This window comes from Ambystoma mexicanum, chromosome 3p (genome assembly GCF_040938575.1).
Source record: "Ambystoma mexicanum isolate Mex_15411 chromosome 3p, UKY_AmexF1_1, whole genome shotgun sequence".
Classification (NCBI taxonomy): domain Eukaryota; kingdom Metazoa; phylum Chordata; class Amphibia; order Caudata; family Ambystomatidae; genus Ambystoma; species Ambystoma mexicanum.
Genome location: NC_090925.1, coordinates 329,257,292 through 329,275,391, shown reverse-complemented (window position 1 = coordinate 329,275,391; position 18,100 = coordinate 329,257,292). Strand labels below are relative to the sequence as shown.

At 47.8% G+C, this 18,100-nt stretch overlaps 1 protein-coding gene across 2 annotated transcripts in view; it reads right to left on the bottom strand.

Moving 5' to 3' along the window:
• Positions 1–18,100, bottom strand: part of LOC138580391 (3'-5' exoribonuclease HELZ2-like) — a 724,800-nt gene that overhangs the window by 388,740 nt on the left and 317,960 nt on the right. For both annotated transcript variants that reach the window (XR_011304244.1, XM_069650904.1), the window contains exon 10: positions 2,046–2,131. Coding sequence is in view for 1 of the 2 variants with exons in the window: in XM_069650904.1 (XP_069507005.1) it covers positions 2,046–2,131 (86 nt within the window). In the remaining variant the exon portion in view is untranslated. The remainder of the gene's footprint in view (positions 1–2,045; positions 2,132–18,100) is intronic.

Sequence of the window (18,100 nt, the reverse complement as noted above, 5' to 3'; positions counted from 1 at the left end):
GGCAGAGAAGCAGTCAAGAAGAATGAGGACCGAGGCAGTGTTCGTGTCGAAATTTGAGAGCAGGTCTTCACGGGTGTTCAGAAGAGCAGTTTCCGTGCCTCTGGTTGCTCTAAAGCCAGACTGATGGTCGTGGAAGCAACCAGCAGATTCAGTGTGGAGGGTGAGCTGAGAGATGGCCAGCTTCTCAAGGAGTTTGCCCCGGAAAGGGGTGATAGAGCTAGGGCGGTAATTTGGGGGACTGTAGGGATTGGCAGAGGGTTTCTTAAGTAGAGGGTGCACAAGGGAGTGCTTAAGAGAAGTTGGGAAAACTCCAGTGGCAAAAGAGATTGCAGAGATCAGCCAAGGCTGGAGCACGAGAGTCAATGTTGTCCTTAATGGTTTTGGAGGGGAAGGGGGCCACCTGTTTGGATGAAGCCTTCATAGACCAGACTTGTCTGGCAACCTCATAAGGTGTGACAGGAGTGAGAGAAGAGTGAAGTGGTGGAGGGGCCAGAGGTGTTGGTATAAGATGTGGTGTGGAGGAGACAGAGGAAAGGATGTCTTGGGTTTTTGCTGTGAAGTGTGCAGCCAGGGCCGAGCAAAGGTCCTGGGTGGGTGTGACAGAAGGAGGCTGCTGCAGGATTGGTCAGTTCCTTACAGATTTTGAAAAGTTTAGCAGTGTTTGATGCCACAGGGAGTCAATATTGCCTTTGAAGGAGGCAGCATGCCAGTTTGTCAGAGGGTCTGCCTGACTAATTCCATTTCCGCTCAGCTGCCCTACACTTGCGTTTAAGGGCAACAAGATTCAACTATTTGCATGTGTTATGTGCTTACGGTTTGGATTAACCAACTGCACAATAAAAAAATAATTTACACAAGCAGCACACAGCACTTTTTGTATGAATAAGTGCCTAGTTGTTTTTCTTTTGACTACCATTGGCAACATGGATGTTGTACGCGATCTGATGGTCAGAGTGTTTTATATAAAAGGTGTATGCTGTAGTGTATAGTGTCCATAGGGTGTTCTTGCATTTGCGTTTAGGCCTAATAAATAGTATGTCCATACTTCATTGGAACTCCATTACAAGAGACTCTCAGCAATCATCCAAATAACCCCAATTGCAGGCTGGCCAAATAAAGAAAATTGGTAGAACAGTAGTTGGGAGAAAGGCACAGAGGCGCTACATAATGAAGACCATAGTGTGAGAATCACACAATGTATAGCTTCAAAAACTATGAATATCTATATTAGACAACAGTGGAAGTTTGTTTTAACCAGTTAGCTGAAGAAGGAAGAAGCAAATCCATCTTAGAAGACAACGTCATCCAGTAAGAAGCAAGAATTCTATGACTCTCAGAAGATGCCCTAGCTCCAATCAATCTCAACTGTGTATCAGCAGCTGGTCAGACTTGACAGGCCGTAAACCACTATTGCTCAATAGAAGCTGGATAGACCAATGGCAAGTGTGGAAAGGATGGTAATTCATTAGCAACATCTCTCGCTTTACAGAAGGGGGAGCATTTTCATCCTGGTGCATGAAGTGTCATCAAGAAGATAAGAATATTCATCTGTAGTAACTGAGTGTTAAACCAAAGACAAACCTGTGGAAAACAACCTATGACTTAAAATTGACAAAGCATCTCGCCAGCATTCCTAAAGCCCCACTTCAAGTCCCCCTTGTAATGTGCCTAAATATAGACAACGGAAAGCCATCCTGTATGAGACTGCAGACTGTTGCAGAGTCAAGGTTGAGGGGCATCAGCAAGATTATAGATTAAGCACAACCGAAAAAGGGAAGTTCTCAACCTTGCATCTACACTGTACAACTTTGCTTATCATTTGAGACACCCAATTACCAAAACACAGGGAGACAATTTAAGACAGGTTATTAATGCCAGAGTAGCCCAAATAAACAGCTGCTGAGTTGGTACCCAAGAAGCTGCATTGTGAGAACTGTGTGAACTGCTGCTTCAAACCTAAAAATATGGACTCCCGGAAGAGACCTTGGCACATGGGAAGTAGATCTAGCAGCCTCCCCACAAAAGGAGGCTATAAGAGGAATTACCTGTTTCAGGAGGTTGTTGGCCCATGGCTATGCACTTTGCGAGTTTGGAGGCCCACTGAAGACATTCCACAGCATGCCTTTTGCGACTGAAAAGAAAAGAAGCAGACTTTAGGTACCCCTGTACAAAGCACAGCAGCAAAATCGACTCCTCAAATCTGCAGTATAACTTCCCCTTGCACTCCTCAATCACCACGCCGATCTGAAATCTAGCATGCAATTTGCACAGCACTTCTGGACCTTCTACCCATAAACAACCTTGCAGATGGAACCCGTTTAACCAGATATCCCAATTCACACTATTTTTACTAAATTACATACTTCCATCCTCCCTGAGGCCCTACAAGGCCTTCATCCTCAGCATACTGGCTCCAATGGGAGCATGAGCATTGAGAAAGCCTCCATCTTGGGGGCCTGACCCAGTTGGTATGGACAGGCAGGATCTTGATTGGGAGCTACAATCAAGTCAGCCCCACCACAAACATCTGCCCTTGGGCATCTACATGTCAAGCATCCCAGCCAAGAGCCAACAGGCAGGGGTAATTAGTATGGCCCAATAAGGGCCCAGTAGGGCCTTGGTGGTGGAATTTCACAACCCCCATTTACCACACAAGTGTACCTTCTTTTTAACTGCATGGCTTACTACCCGATATCCCTTCTACCCACGCACACACGTTATGCACCATCCATAAACTCATACCAGTTGCCTTCAATACCATCCTTTTCCTCCTGTGCATCTAAATTATTCATTCCAACCCATCTTTCCATATACAGAATAAATCTATACAATTTTCCTTGTGCATTTAGAAAGTATTTCTCCCATAGTTTTCTTGCATATTTACAATATAATTTAGACCCATGTCTAACGTGCCGCAAACTCTGCGTGCTACTGCTTGTATGACTACCTATTAATGCAGAGGTGGCCGATTTTTAAGGTGGATTTCCAAAAATCAACCCTGGGGATGGATTCCAAGAGGCCAAACAATTTTTTTTTTTTTTTATTGTAACATTAGTTTATTACAAAAGAAAGAAAAACTTTTTGTTACATTTGTGCCTCAAGTCCTCAAGGTCTTCACTAGCTAAAATCACTAATTACATTACAAATTGTTTAGCTGTAGTGCGTCCATAAAATGTATTATTGCGCAGGTTAACTGAGTGTTGAAACCTGCAATCAGGTAACACCACCAGGCATCCATGTTTCCTGACGAGGGAGCAAAGCGGTCTAAATGCTGACTACGCTGCGCTGTAATGGCTTCACAGTCTAATATTAGGTGTCTCACCGATTCTTGGCCAAGTTTGCAGAATCTACATTCTGCCGTCTGTACCAGTGGATCATGCCTCAGGAGCTGTATCTCCCTAGTTTTATATAGATTTAGTCTCATCCGCAGGAACATATTACGATGGTATTGTGAAGGAAATTTCTCCAAAAATTTTGGAATTGCATCAAGTTTGTTTAGCGCACTTCCAAGGTCCAGAGAAGTTGTCAGTTTGTTTCGGCGTTCTTCATTTTTTAGCCAGTTATGGTGACAAATTATTTTCTTCGCAATTTGGGGGCGAAGTATTACAGTCTCTACAAAAACTCCAGCATCTTCTAATACAAGAAGTAGTTTCTTCTCCCACTCCTTTAATAAAAAGGCAGATGAATGTTCAGAAACAGAGTGTAGTATTTCATATGGTTTTACTACCATCTCCATCCGCATTTTCCTAAACATGGAGATTGATTTCCACAGAACAGTTCCATATAGAGCCTCAATACATAGCTCATATCGTATTGCCACAGTTGATGAGCTATTTGGTAATCTCAACACTTTGCGCCAAAATCTACCTTCAAGCTTGTCCCACAAGTCTTCTGGAAGATTCCAACATGTTTCACTCCCAAAAGTTATAGCGGGAACTACCTTTTGAAGGTAGAATGATAGAACCGGCTTTAGAGTGAATTTTCCGTAAGCTGCATGCAATTTTGCCCCTTGCAAAGCAAACATTTTCATCCGGGCCACCAAGTCTTGAGACCACTCCCATTCTCGAATTGAGTTGTTAAACAAAACACCTAAGTATCTTATGCTATCAGTTATTGCAAGCAGTTCATTATTTATCCTCCATTCAAAGTTACATGTCTTCTTTGGTTTACAGTGACCCACCTCGATGATTTTTGACTTTTTGGTATTAATTCGTAGGTCATTTTGCATGCAATATTTCTGGAATTCATTTAGCAGGCGCTGCAGTCCGATAGGAGTGGAGTCCATAAATACAATATTGTCGGCGTAGACAGCCCAACTTAATTCATGACCATTCACCAACGGAGGAAAAACTCTTAATTCACTTAATATTAGAGGTAGATCAGAAATGAAGAGCTTAAATAACTGGGCTGCTAAAGGGCAACCCTGTTTGACTCCTCGTTTTGTCAATATCTCATCAGATAAGTCGCCTTGCTCATTTAGCCGAACTCTAATGGATGTGATGGAATGTAGCGCAATCAGAGGGGCTAGCAGCTCACTTGGACATTTCCAATCATGAAGTTTTTTCCACAGCAGGTTACGATTTATGCTGTCGAAAGCCTGACTCAGATCTATAAAGGCGATATATAGTTTTTTCTTACGCCTCAGTGCATCTAGTTTTAGGCAGTTCAAAAGCACCAGGTTAAGCTCAACCCCCACACCTTTTGTAAATCCGGTTTGACGTCGATCATCAGCTGCAACATCTTCAGCCCAGTGAGCTAGATGTTTCTGGAGAAAGGACCCAAATACTTTTCCAATTGTATCCAAAAGGGCAATCGGGCGATAATTGTTTGGGTCGTCCCGATTACCCTGTTTGAATATCGGAACAACCACCGCCTTGGACCAAGAGTCAGGCAGTACTCTTTCCAGAGCAATTCTTTCGAATAGAATACTCATCAGATTTGCCCATATAGAGCTGTGGTTTTTTAGCATGTTTGAAATACCATCGGGGCCGACTGCTCTGGAAGAGTTTAGCTTCTGGATTGCCCGATTAATATCTTCCTCTGCGTCTGCCACATTCCATCTTACATCAGGGAGCACTAGTTGGGGGACCTTAATGCAGTTGCAATCATCAAATATGGTAGTAAAATGCGCCACCCAGCTTGCTCCACTTACTCCATTTGACATTGCATAAGTATGTTTAATCCCACCGGTGTTAATTATCTCCCAAATATGTCTATCTTTTTGCATAATAAGTTTCAGCATTTGTTCGGCTTGGGCTTGGACTCGACTCAAGTTGAAAGATTTCATCCAGTTTCGGTAACGCTGTTTTCTTTTTTGAATTAGTATATTATTACAGGCATTAGGATCCTTTCTTAAGAGCCTGATGTCGTTCCGAAGATTTTGCTTCTCTTGTTTTATTATTGGGTTAAAAGTATGTTTTACTTCGACATCTTGCCTTTTTCGTTTGTTTGACTTCGTTTTGTATTGATGTAATAACAATGTATAATTTATCCTTGCCGTTGTGTTGATCGCGTTAGCAAAACGGGATATTGTCTTGACCAGCTTTGGTGCATTCAGACGTAGTCTATTTGCTCCATTGTTTATGGTTATACTCTCCGAGTATTTTATCAAGGTTGTTTTTTGAACTTTCAGCCATTTCAGCACTAGTGCATCATGGTCCCTTTTTTCTGTCTCGGTGACTTTGAGAGTGATTATTTGTTCCAAAAAGTTCCTAGATACCCATATATAATCGAGCGTCTTCTTTAAATCTCCTCTCTTCCAGGTAGGACCCGGGGGGATGTCGCCACGAGCGCAGCCATTCAGCATAGAGCAGTCTCTAAGGGCAAGTTCCTTTGCCCATCTTTCACCCCGATCCTGCATATGTTCATTGCTCCTCGATGTAGATGTTATACTTTTTGTCAGAGGGTTATTTACCCAAGAATAGTTGAAATCCCCACATATTATAATTGCAGGATCAGTATAGGAGAGTAAACATTCGTCGATTGCGGACATAACCTCAGAAATAAATCTTGATTGTGAAATCATTGCTGGGTTCCAATAAATGTTCACTATCAGAGTCACCTGGTCTCTGGAGTTTAAGGACCTGGAATCTTGAATTGTCGTGACTTGTGTGAACATGTTTGGATTCTTAGTTGACAGAATCTTCCAGTCCTCGCTGTTATTTATCATGGTTATCAAACCAGAGAAGGGACGACCAAACAAGTTCTTTCCTGCCGGGTTGAGAAGGACTGTATATCCATCGCACACTGGGCATTCACGTAGCCATGTTTCTTGTAAGCATATAATTGAAGTTTTGTCTGCTAATTGCCATTGTCCTTCAAAAAGATGGGAAAAACCTTGTGTGTTCCATGACATTAATTGATTGTTAATGTCAAATCCATCTACGCTGAGCTACTGTCTAGTTTGTGTTGCGTGACTTTGGCACGATGATCGCTTTATCCTTATATGGTCCCACAGTTCTTTTCTTCTTATTTCATTCTCTGTTTGGTCCATAGAAGAGTAGGGGAAGCTTTCTACGTCCTGAGCATCAGCACATATAATTTCAAATCCGAAGAACAAAAAGTCGGCAGCAGCATCCTTTACGGCTTTCTTTAGCGTGCTGGAATTAAGATGCAAGTTTACCCAGTCCAGATGGTCTTCAGACATGTACTCAACTACCGCTATGTCATCTGATTTGGTAGCTCGGAGAGTTGGGATGCATTGTAGAAGTTTTAGTATGTTCCGACGATTCAAATTTACTTCTTTTTGTTCTGGCAGGACATTTTTGATTTGTATTTTCCAGATGCCTCTCACGAATGGAGCATTCGACTCTGTGTTTTTCAAATTAGAATTTCTACCAAGCTTTTCAATTTGTGCTCTTGTTAATTTCGGATTTAATTTGCCGCACATGTCATTTGGCTGGGCACGGGCAGCTGGCGATTTACTGCTCTGCTCTTCTACTTCCGTACTTGTTGGCAAAGGCAGAGGCACCTTTTTGTTGTTTTTGCTTGCTTGCCCACTTACTTGTGGTGGAATGACCGTTCGAAGGCCCGGTCTGGGCTGAGTCTCTTTTGCTTTACCCGTGTCACCCGGCGATTCTTCTACCGTAGGGGCAGCCACTTCTTTTTCTTCGTCGTCGTCAATTGAGTAGGTTGAGAATTCACATAAGTCAATAGATGACTCATATGTTTCGTCGTCCTTACAACCTGAACAGTCTCTTGTTCTTTTCAAGCACCGTTTAGGCACTCTCGTTGATTCGGTTTCTTTTATAGGATTATCAGACTCCTTTGGTTGTTTCGCCTGACGTTGAAACATAGACAGGCGTGGTGGTGTTGATAAATTCCGAATGAATTTTTTGCTGCTCGTTTTACGCGCGCGTTTGGCCACTTGCCTCTGGGTAGATCGCGTCTGTACGTTTTTCCCCCCTCTCTTTTTATCCAGGGGTTGGTTTTTACTCGCTTTCTCTGCTGTTGTGGATTTATTAAAGATCCCAAATGAGAGTATTTCAGATAAGTTTCCTGGGACAGTTCTTTCCACCTCTGGCCCTGGGAACCGTTCCCCTTGTGCTTGCCCCTGCTCCGCTGATGCTTTAATCACAACACCATTATTGGTATTGTCGGGTGCTTCTTGTTGGGACAGGGAGTTGAGCTGGACACGCGACGTTTGCTTTTTGCTTGCTTCGTTTGACTTCGCGCCCCTGTCACTTACGTCAACAATGTTTTTCTCAATATTCATTTGCTCATTAACTGGACACGCAGTGCACGTATTACAGCTGGACAGTCCTGAGAGCTTGAAACAAGGTTTTGGAATCACGCCGGGCTTATCATTTGATGATTCAGTCGATGGTGGTAATCTAGGCAAGTCATAAGCTCCCGCGCTTCCTGTCCGGCTATTCGTTGGATTATTATGGCGCATCCATTTTGTGCATTCGATTACTGCATCAATTAAGCCCGCATTATCACCATTTGCCTGGCGAGCAAGTTCGCATAATCTGTTTTGCCATTTAAGGGATGTTTCAGCTTCATAATCCATTCTGTGCGTTATTGCTTGGGAAAAGGTTTCTAAAGTTGAAATCTTTGCATTTACAGAAGCCAGAAGCGACAATTGGTCACTCACAGCATCATGCAGGGATTCATACAATTTCATAAAAGGTAATAAGGCAATTGATGTTGCGGCCAATACATTATTGTGGATTTGTATTCCGGCCGCTGTGGATAGCGAGCTTTTAGAGGGGGGTTCAGGCCTTTCTTGTTCAGAGGCATCTTGGTTCTCTCCAGGGGGGGCTCTCTTTTCCTTTCTCCGACCAGTCAACTTAGAGTTGCTCATGACAGCTCTGGCCTCTACATCCTTTGAGCCTACCGATTCCAAGTTTGTGTCCGATTTTTGAAGTATCAAGTTGTCTATGGCTGACATAGAACCCTCAGACCTGAATGATTTATTCCAAGATGAATTCCCTACTAAATTGATGTCTGCCGGTTCTTTTCTAGATGAATGTGCCATTTGATTTTGCCGAAAGCTGTCGTTTAAGCGCTTATAGGTTGCTAAGAAGTCGGCTTTTAGCCTTGTAGCTAACCTTGCTTCGCGTCCTGAGAGTTCAGTCGATGGTACTTCTGTAGGTTTCTTGCCTCTGGAAAAGTCTTGTGATTTTTGCCTCTGAAGTGCCTGTGTTTTGTTTGTGCCCACGGCCTCAAGGCAGACCCCTTGACTAAGGTCTTTCTCCGCCGCTGTGGCGATTTCAGGTATCCTTACATTCAGCAATTCAGTCGGCATAGGATCAAAACTTGCCCCCTCCCCAGAGTTTATTTCATTAACTGTGTTCAAGCCAACCGCTTTCATAGTACTGAAAGGAATTGAAGACATAGGTATGTTTTTTGTGACAAGTGGCAACATTGGAGAAAATGGTGTGGACTGCATTCCTGCTCTTCTATGATCTGCCAGGGGGGGAGGCAGTGAGACTTTGGTCTGAGATAGGACATTTGGAATGTTAATACCCAACAAATCGAGGTCAGTTAATTCAAAGGGAGAGATTTGTGGGGTTTCATAAGCGTCAATGTAGACCGAAGGTGAAAAAGCTTTTTCCGGTTCAACGATGCCGCTCTCAAATTTGTCTAGATGCATATTTTGATGAGGTATTATGACATCATTACTTTCATTTCCCGTGTAAACAGTCTCAGGCTGCGGGAGACCCATTACCATCTGTGACAAATAGACTAGGGAAGGCACTGTGCCTTTCAACGGTCGACTGGTTTCCAGTCTATCCATATTTATAATTGACCCAGTTGAATCATTCGGCGCAGACAATTCCACCAGGCTTACCTCCTTGTTTAGCCTCTGGGGTGGCTTCCTTCGATGTAACAGTGATTTTTGCCGAGTCTGCGGTCTCTCCTTCAATATCGTATTCACCATTTTGTATTGTATTATGGCTGCAGCTCAACCCGCTACCAGGATGTGATAGCGTGCAATCGGACGTGCAGCAGACTGCAGCAGACTGCAGCAGACTGAACTCGTCTCCGAACTCCGCGCCGCGCTCCGCGCTGACACACAGCTTTTGTAGGCAGGTCCTCTGCCTTAAAGGAACAGAGTCCGTCGCAGCAGCTCCTCACAGGGGTTCAGACACCGGGTTCTGCAGCAGACTGAACTCTATTATGGTGAACAAGAAGAGACTAAGTCTGGCCAAACCAGTCAAGGTATGGTAGCGGAGCGACAAGGCTTAGACTCAGGAGGAGTGTGAGTAGTCTAGGGCTACAATGAGCCCACGCAGACCACCATCAATAATTCCAGTTAGACAGGCAAGAAATAAAATATACAAGGCTTCATTAGGCCTTTTGAAGTCCCACTCAGGAGTGACCACTTCTAATTAGATTGTGTCACACCAACACTACAATACAGATAAATGCATTCACCTTTAAGAGATATAAGAAATCATTGGATTTCAGTAACCAGTTACCCACAGGCAAGTACCCCTATGCATTAGAATTAGAAAAGACACTTGGGGAAGCTCTTCTATGATTATCGCAAACTAAGTTAGCACTAAGAATTGTTGGGGCCTTGTACACAAGTCACCAGCTCCAAAGTATATCCTTCACGATTAGGTTGAAGATATTAGCAATGACAGTGGTTATGATTAAAAGTCAAAAAGTTAAATGTTCAGGTAAGTAAGATCACTCAATCCCAGTCACTAGCATAGGCCCAGGAAGAGGTATCCCAGTCCCCCACCAACCAAAGTCAAGAAAGTGATTTTTATGTACAGGACTTTAAGCCCTTGTAACCCTATTGAGAACGGGGGGGAAATAAACTAGTAGGTTAACTTACCCTCCTGACTCTGAATTTTCCAGAGAACACAGCAAAGGTTCTGGATTCCGTTGGGGACAGTGTTATGTGCTTGGTCCCATCGAGGGAGGGCCCAGGGATCACAGGTGCATAGGTCACATTCGGCATCGCCATTTAGTTTGCCGGTTGCAGTACTTGGGAATTCTGTTCCAGACGGTTCCAGCCAAACACCTAAACGAAGAGATCATCAATTCTGCTGGGCAGACCACCTCCAGTGAGCGATGAGTTGCGACTGGAGACACCATGGTAAGGAGGAGACAGGCAATCTTCAGGGAAAAAGAAAAAAAAAAAAAAGCCCAGCACAGCTTCTTCTGATGGAAAGTAGCTGAAAATGCAGTTCCAAGGATGAACTTGAAATGGCAACAGCAGACGCAAGGTAGCCCAGGAGAGAGCAGTCAGTCCACTGGCAGGTCCAGGGTCACTTCCGAAAGCACAGATCCTAGAGTGCAGGTGGGTGTGGGGTGGTGGGAGGAGTCAAGACTGGTTGTTCCCACCATTCCAGGGAGTCCGCACGAAGACCCTCGAGATCATGACAGAGTAGGGCTTCAACGGCACAGCACTGGAGTCGATGCTGATCAGCTTCAGGAGTGGTCTTCAATTCGCCAGCCGGCAGCTCTTCTTCGTAGAGGTCGTGGCTCAAATGATGATCCGAAGAAGGGCTGCAGGAGTCCTCCTTTTTTCCAAGATTTCAACTGAGCTTGCCCTGGCACACCAATGAAAAGCATCTGCACCATTCAAATCGGCAGTGGCCTCCAATCATGGATAGCCACTGGCCCCATCTGTTCGGCAACAGACATTCAGGCTCCTGGGACCAGACCGTATCAGCCCCCACATCTGGGCTCAAACAAACCGCCTCTCAGCCCAGGAAAGCAGCAGCTTTCACTGGGAAAAGACTTTCCATACAAGGCAATTCGGACCCTAGAGGGCAGGAACCAGGACAAAGAATAATACGGCCAAAAGACAAGCAAAAACCTTGCTGCATGGCCATTTTAGGGTTCTAGCCACTCTTGGCAGCCATTTCCAGTAAATCACAAAAATACGGTAGTATATCCACTGCCATCAGCTCATTGTTAAAGTAACCAAAAAGCAATTATAAGAAAATATATAACATACAACGTATCATTACTGCACACTTTAAGGTCATGTGTGCAATTGTAACAATAAAAGAAATTCACAAAGACAGTTTTCCCATAAGAATGGGCAAGAGGACAAGGGAAGCAAGGCAGAAGGCTTTACTTACCTACAAAAAGTCAGGACAGGAGTCTAAAAGCAAAATAAAGGGTGTACCATAGAAGCAAAGCAGCAAAAAAAGTCTCTCCCCCACCTATGAAAATGCCTCTTCACTGGTTCCAATTCCCAATTTGTATTTGCTCCTTCACGTGCCGACTGATAGTTATTATGGAGCATAAAGAGCAGTTTCAAATGTGTCTAGGCACCTGGCTGCGTGACTAAGAGTACATTAGTAAAAATGGAAAACTACCCTAAAGGGTTATCCTTTATTGCCCTTTTCATTCATTAACATTACAGCCAGCGAAAGAATTAGACATTCTTATCTTCACTTATGACCTTAGTGCACTGGCAGTCCCCACTTCACCCCAGCTTATGTCTGTACCTACAGGCCTTCTTGGCCAAAACTGTGACCAACTTTGCTCATTTAATGCCTCTTTCTTAATGCCTGAACTTGTTGGATCCAAATGTTCTAAGACATTGAAAATCAATTTCTTCGTACTCCCTTCCACCACCATTTGCTTTGAACTTGGGGGCACTACAAAGCAACCGCTTCATTGAGGGGGCTGGTCCAATTACTATTAAATAAATACTCGTACCAATTTTCAATCTAAATTTCATGGTTTAGGAATTAGTTCACAGGTGATCTTGTCATGCCACTTGTAAATACGGCATTGGCTTTTCGATCATCCCAGCCCTGAGCTTTTCACATATTTTTAGCTGCTAGAAACTTCTGGGTGAAATAAGCTCAAAATTCTGTATGCACCTTTGACCAGTTGAACTGTTCACCCACAAAGAAGATTTTTTGTACATAAAACGATACCAATTCGAGAATGATCCATTTTTTATAAAAATTCAACCAGAGTTGTGGTGAGGTGATGTAACCATGACGAGAAGGGGGCGTTGCGAAGGACAGAATAAACCCCAATTACAAGTAAGCCCCTTGAAATATTGCAAACCAAAGCTATATAAATAGATGTGCCAATGCAAAAGACACTTTTCACAAAGAATGCATGTGCTCATATTTAGCAAATTGGCTGATCATTTCATTTATTAACAGAAGAAACCTACTACCAGCCTCTCCAAAAAAACACTTCAAGTACAAAGAGGCATGCAGATGGAACAAGTTACTTACCTGTGACTGTTCTCCAGCATGGGTCTGGCATGGATTCACATGCTCATGAATATTCCCAGTCGGGCTGGGAATCCTCGGTAAAGAAAATAATCAGTATCAGTTTCGTTTCTGATCTGTCTTTCTTAGTAGTAACCAAATCACTGATCTCTGGGTCATTCTGCCCCCAGCCAATGACTGCCCTCTCCCTAAGCCCCTCCCCTGGCAGCCATCCTCAGATTTGGTAGCACGTAAAGTGGCAGTATGACCAAGTGAAGAGCCGCAGAGGGGAAGGACAGAGGATTCACATGCAAACCCATGCCAGACCCATACTGGAGAACAACAGTTACAGGTAAGTAACTTGTTCCTTCTCCAGCATGGGGTCTGGCATGGATTCACATGCTCATGAATATAAGAATTCAAAGCAGTATACACATGCACAACCACGGGAGGTGGCAACAGGCTCAACATTAAGCAATACAACAACTCAACATTAAGCATCTCTTACCTCCTCACCAGGCTCACCTTAAGCGAACAGGTTGCGCAGCACTGCCTGGCCAACCCTGGACTCCTCCCTGGAGTCCCGATCGACGCAGTAGAATCTTGTGCAGGTGTGCGTCGACCTCCACGTAGCAGCCCTGCAGATGTCCAGCAGGGGCACACCAGACAGGAACGCCGTGGTAGCAGCGATCGCTCTGGTCGAATGGGCTCTCGGACGGCCAGGCAGCAGTCGGTTTGCCAACCGGTGACAGTGCATAATGCAGCCGGAGAGCCATCTGGAAATGGAAGCGTGAGCCAGTCCAGCTTTGGCCAGCAACAGTAGGTACGGCAATACTTCAGGGGCCGTAATCCGCAGAGGGTTAATCTTCTGTGCACGGCACCAGACAGAGAACCTCTTCCACTTAGGTCCATAGCACTTGAGAGTTGAGGATGCCCTGGCTTTTGCAAGAACCTCTCTGCAGTCAGCCGGGATATCGTATCTTCCAAACTAGTGCTGCAGGAGCCAAGCCTACAAGTTCAGCGACTCCGGGTCGTGATGAAGAATGGCGCCTCCTTCTCTGGAGAGAAGATCCGCGTTCGTCGCCAGCTTGATAGGTGGGGACGTTGACAAGTCCAGAAGGTCCGGGAACCAGATCTGTCTCGGCCACGCCAGTGCGACGAGGATCATCCTGCACCTGGACCTCTTGAGCTGGTTGATGAGACGGAGCAGCAACGGCAACTGAGGAAACGCGTACAGGAACAGGCCTCCCAAGGGAACGAGAAAGCATCACCCATGCTCCTCGGCTGTGTGTACCTGCTGGCGAACCTCTGGCACTTGGAGTTCATCGCCGTCGCGAACTGGTCGATCTGGGGTTTGCCCCATCGTTGAAAGAGCCGATCCACCTGGTCCTGGCATAGTTCCCACTCGTGGCACAGGCGCAGCTCCCTGCTGAGTGAGTCGGCGATGGTGTTTTTTATTCCTGCCAAGTGGAAGGGAACCAGAAACATCCCCTGGGCGACGGCCCAGTGCCGCAGATCCTGGGCCTCCTTGGATAGGGCTGGGGATCTGGTGCCTCCCTGCTTCTGGATGAAGAACATCGTGGTGGTGTTGTCGGTGAAGATCCTCACCACTTTGTCCTTGAGGGACGGAAGGAACGATTTGAGCGTCCAGAACACGTCTCGTAGCTCCAGGATTTTGATGTGGAGAGACCTCTCCTCCGGGAGCCAGAGGCCTCTTGCGTGGAGATTTCCGGTCTGGGACCCCCATCCCTCCAGGGAGGTGTCCATCGTCACCATCTCCCGATACGCCAGGGTCTGAAAGTCCGTGCCTACCGTGAGGTGCGCACGGGTACCCCACCATAGAATCGCCCGACGGAACTCCTCGTCGAGCGGGATCTTGTCTTCGAAGCTGCCCGCCGCTTGAATCCAGCGGGCGTCAAGGAACTCTTGTAGCGGACGCATCCGAAGTCTGCGAAGGGGCACAACGTATATGCATGAGGACATCATCCCGAGGAGGGACTTGATGGACCTCACCCTGGTCACATCCGTGGCTAACAGGTGCTGCATCTTGCCCAAAATGGTCTTCGTCCTTTCTTCTGACAGAGATGCCAATCGCTCCACTGTATCGAGCTTCGCTCCCAGAAACAGTGCTACCTGCGACGGAACCAGGTGGGATTTGGGGTAGTTGATGGCGAAACCCAGTTCCGGGAGCAGGCGGACGGTCCTCGCTGTGTGTTCGACGGCGAGTTCTCTTGACCTTGCACGGATTAGCCAGTAGTCCAGGTAGGGGTAGATGTGGATCCCCTGCAGGCGCACTGGTGCGAGGCACTTGGTGAACACCCTGGGTGCCGACTTTAATCCGAACAGCACAGCTCTGAATTGGTAGTGACGCCCCTGGACTACGAATCTGAGGAACTGTGTGTCCTTTTAGTATGGGGATGTGGAAGTAAGCATCCTCCAGGTCCAAGAACGATAGGAAGTCGCCCTCCTGCTCGAGGGTGACCATTCTGAATTTCTGTGCCTTGATGTACTTGTTTAACCGACGCAGGTCCAGGATGGGGCGCCAACCGCCTGCCTTCTTTCTGATGAAAAAGTACCTTGAGTATACTCCGGAGCCCCGGAGCCTCTTGGGGACGAGCTCGATGGCACCTTTGAGCATCGCCCTTACCTCCAACAGCAGTTGAGGGACGCGATTCTCCTTCCTGGCCACGGGTGGAATGCAAGGACACTTCTTTTGAAATTCTAGAGAGTGTCCGCGGGCCAGGGTGTCCAGCACCCAACGGTCGGTGGAAATGGACTCCCACACGCTGATGAACTTCGTCAGCGGGCCTCCCACCGGGGGTGCTTCGGTGGGGGCCCCGATGCTACGGCCGATTCAGTCCTGCTTGGAAGAGGCCTTGCCGCCTTGGCCTCCTCAACGACGGCGGCGAGACCCTCCTTGCTTGCCGCGACCTCTGTAGGCCTCCTCGGACGAGGAACGGGCCGCCTGGCGGTACGTAGAAGAGCCACCGCTGGATCCCTTGGAGGCTCCCTGTCTGCCTCCGGAGTTTCGAAAGGGCCGCCGTTGCTGAAGGACTCCTAAGGCTCGGGCTGTCTGTCGGTCTTGATGGCCTGGAGGGACTCATCCACTGTCTTCCCAAACAGGTTGTTGCCGTCGAACGGCATATCCAACACTCTGGTCTGGACGTCCTGGCGAAGGTCTGTAGCCCTGAGCCATCCTAGTCGTCGAAGGCAAACCCCGTTGCCCAGCTGGCGAAATCCGGTATCGGCAATGTCCGTTGCCACCGTTATGGCGTGATCCGACGCCACCTCACCTTCCTGCAGAATCTGTAGGGCCTCCGCCCTCTTGTCGTCCGGAAGTCTAGCAGGGGGCCATCTTGAACCAGAGCTCCCTGTTGTAACGGGCCACAATCGCTAAGGCATTGGCCGCCTTAATCGTTTTTGCCGCCGACATGACTCGTCGTCCCATGGAGTCCAACTTCTTGCCCTCGCTGTCCGGTGGGGAAGTGGAAGTTGAAGCTGCCGCACCCGCCGCTTTCTTCTTGACCGCTGCCGAGACGACCGAATATGGCGTAGGCTGGGCCCTGAGGCACAAGGGGGCAGCGTCGGGGACACTTCTTCTCTTACCCGTCCCTTTTGGCGGATGTCGTGGAAGGGTTCTTCAGGATAGCCAGCCCTTCGTCCCAGATGTCGTCGAGCAACGGTACTTCCTTTTTCTGTTCCTCAGGGCAGAGCTGGAAGAGCTTGGATGCCCTGGCTATCATGGCGTGGAAAGAGCCAATTTCGTCGGGCGGAGAGGCCCGAGGGGGGCGGGGGGTGGGAGGGTGTGGGGATGAAGGAATGTCCGTTGTATCATCGCCACCGTCGTCGTCCGTCCCCGTCGCTGTATCCGTCACCGTATCATCCCGAGGGTCCGGTGAGGGGGGGGGATGAGGGGTCCACAGGCCTTGTGGGCACAGAGGGCAGTGCGGGGTGGACTCTCCTCCGCTTGTTCGGAGGGCTTCCCGACGGTCCAGGTTCTGGATCCTCCGTCGGGGTCCATGGTAACTTCGTCCTTATCTCAGTACATAAGGATTGGATCGCCAACAAAAGGGCCGCCGAGCTATCCTGGGGCTCGGGCAATGGCTGCAACGGGCAGGATGGCTGCTCCACTGGGCCCTTGTCGTTGCCACCTTCGATCACCTCAGAAGGATCCTTCCCCTGGGATCGAACCTTCTCGAACCTCTCGTTGAGGCCTTCGAACCTCTCGTTGAGGCCTTTCACGGTTTCCACCAGATCCTCCTCGGAGGCTGAATCCGAGTCCATAATGGCCACCAGCCCCCCGCCTATTTTTCCACCGGGGTCTTAACGATGGGCTGGAAAGAAGATTCCCTACGCCTTGGCAGGGAAACTCTGGGCCCCGAGGCCGCCTCCACTGGCGAAGTCTCTGCCGGCTTCGCCAGGGCCGCTGCGACAACCTCGATAGAGGCCTTTGCCGGGTGGATCAAGGCCCTCACCACCTCAGGTGCGTCCTGGGCCTTCGATTTGGGGGGTGGGGGGTGAGGGCCATCGCCTCGCTCCCCCTCGGCTCCCTTAGAGATCGACCGGGGCCTCTCCAGAAGCTTACCCGGGTTTTCGGACTTCCTCTTCCCCGAACCAGAGCGCTGGCTCGCGGTTGATCGTGCCGGGGAAGTCGCGCCCTGCTTGGCAGCCAAAGAGCCCGACCTTTCGGCGCTCCCGGTGCCTGCGGACTCGCGGTGCTTGGCCTTCTGTTGGGCCCCCGTCGCCGGGGCGCCCTCACAGGACTTAGAAGTCCGCTCAGACTTTTTCTTTGCCTTCTCACCTGCTGTGCCCTTCTCCAGCCAGGCGGCGAGGCGGGAATGACGATCTTGCTTGGTCCGTTCCGACAGGTTCTTGCAGAACGCAGAGTCCTTTTCCACGTGCGTCTTGTCCTCATGAAGGCAGTAGAAGCATCTCGAATGCTCGTCCTCCTTGAAAACATTTTGCAATCCGAATCCCGGGCAGCTCCTGAACAGCTTGGATCCGGGAGTCGAGCTTCCCTTGTCCTGGGCCATGTCCGTTGAGGTAGGCCACAGATCTTCTGGAACCTCCAAGAAGCGTAACTCGGCGAAAACTTCACCTTTGAGGGGCGTAGAATAATTCCGAAACGGGTCCCTGTTATCGGAAGTGGAAACGGTGGAGCTTGAGGCTCGATTAAACCGAAAATATGAGGAAAATCTCCTGAAAAAGCGCAAAAATGCAGTAAAAGCTCGAGAGCTAAAGCACGAGGACTCCCAACACCTGAACGTGCGGTAAAAATCTGAGGATGGCTGCCAGGGGAGGGGCTTAGGGAGAGGGCAGTCATCGGCTGGGGGCAGTATGACCCAGAGATCAGTGATTGGTTACTACTAAGAAAGATGGATCAGAAACGAAACTGATACTGATTTTTTCTTTAACGAGGATTCCCAGCCTGATGACAGGGAATATTCATGAGC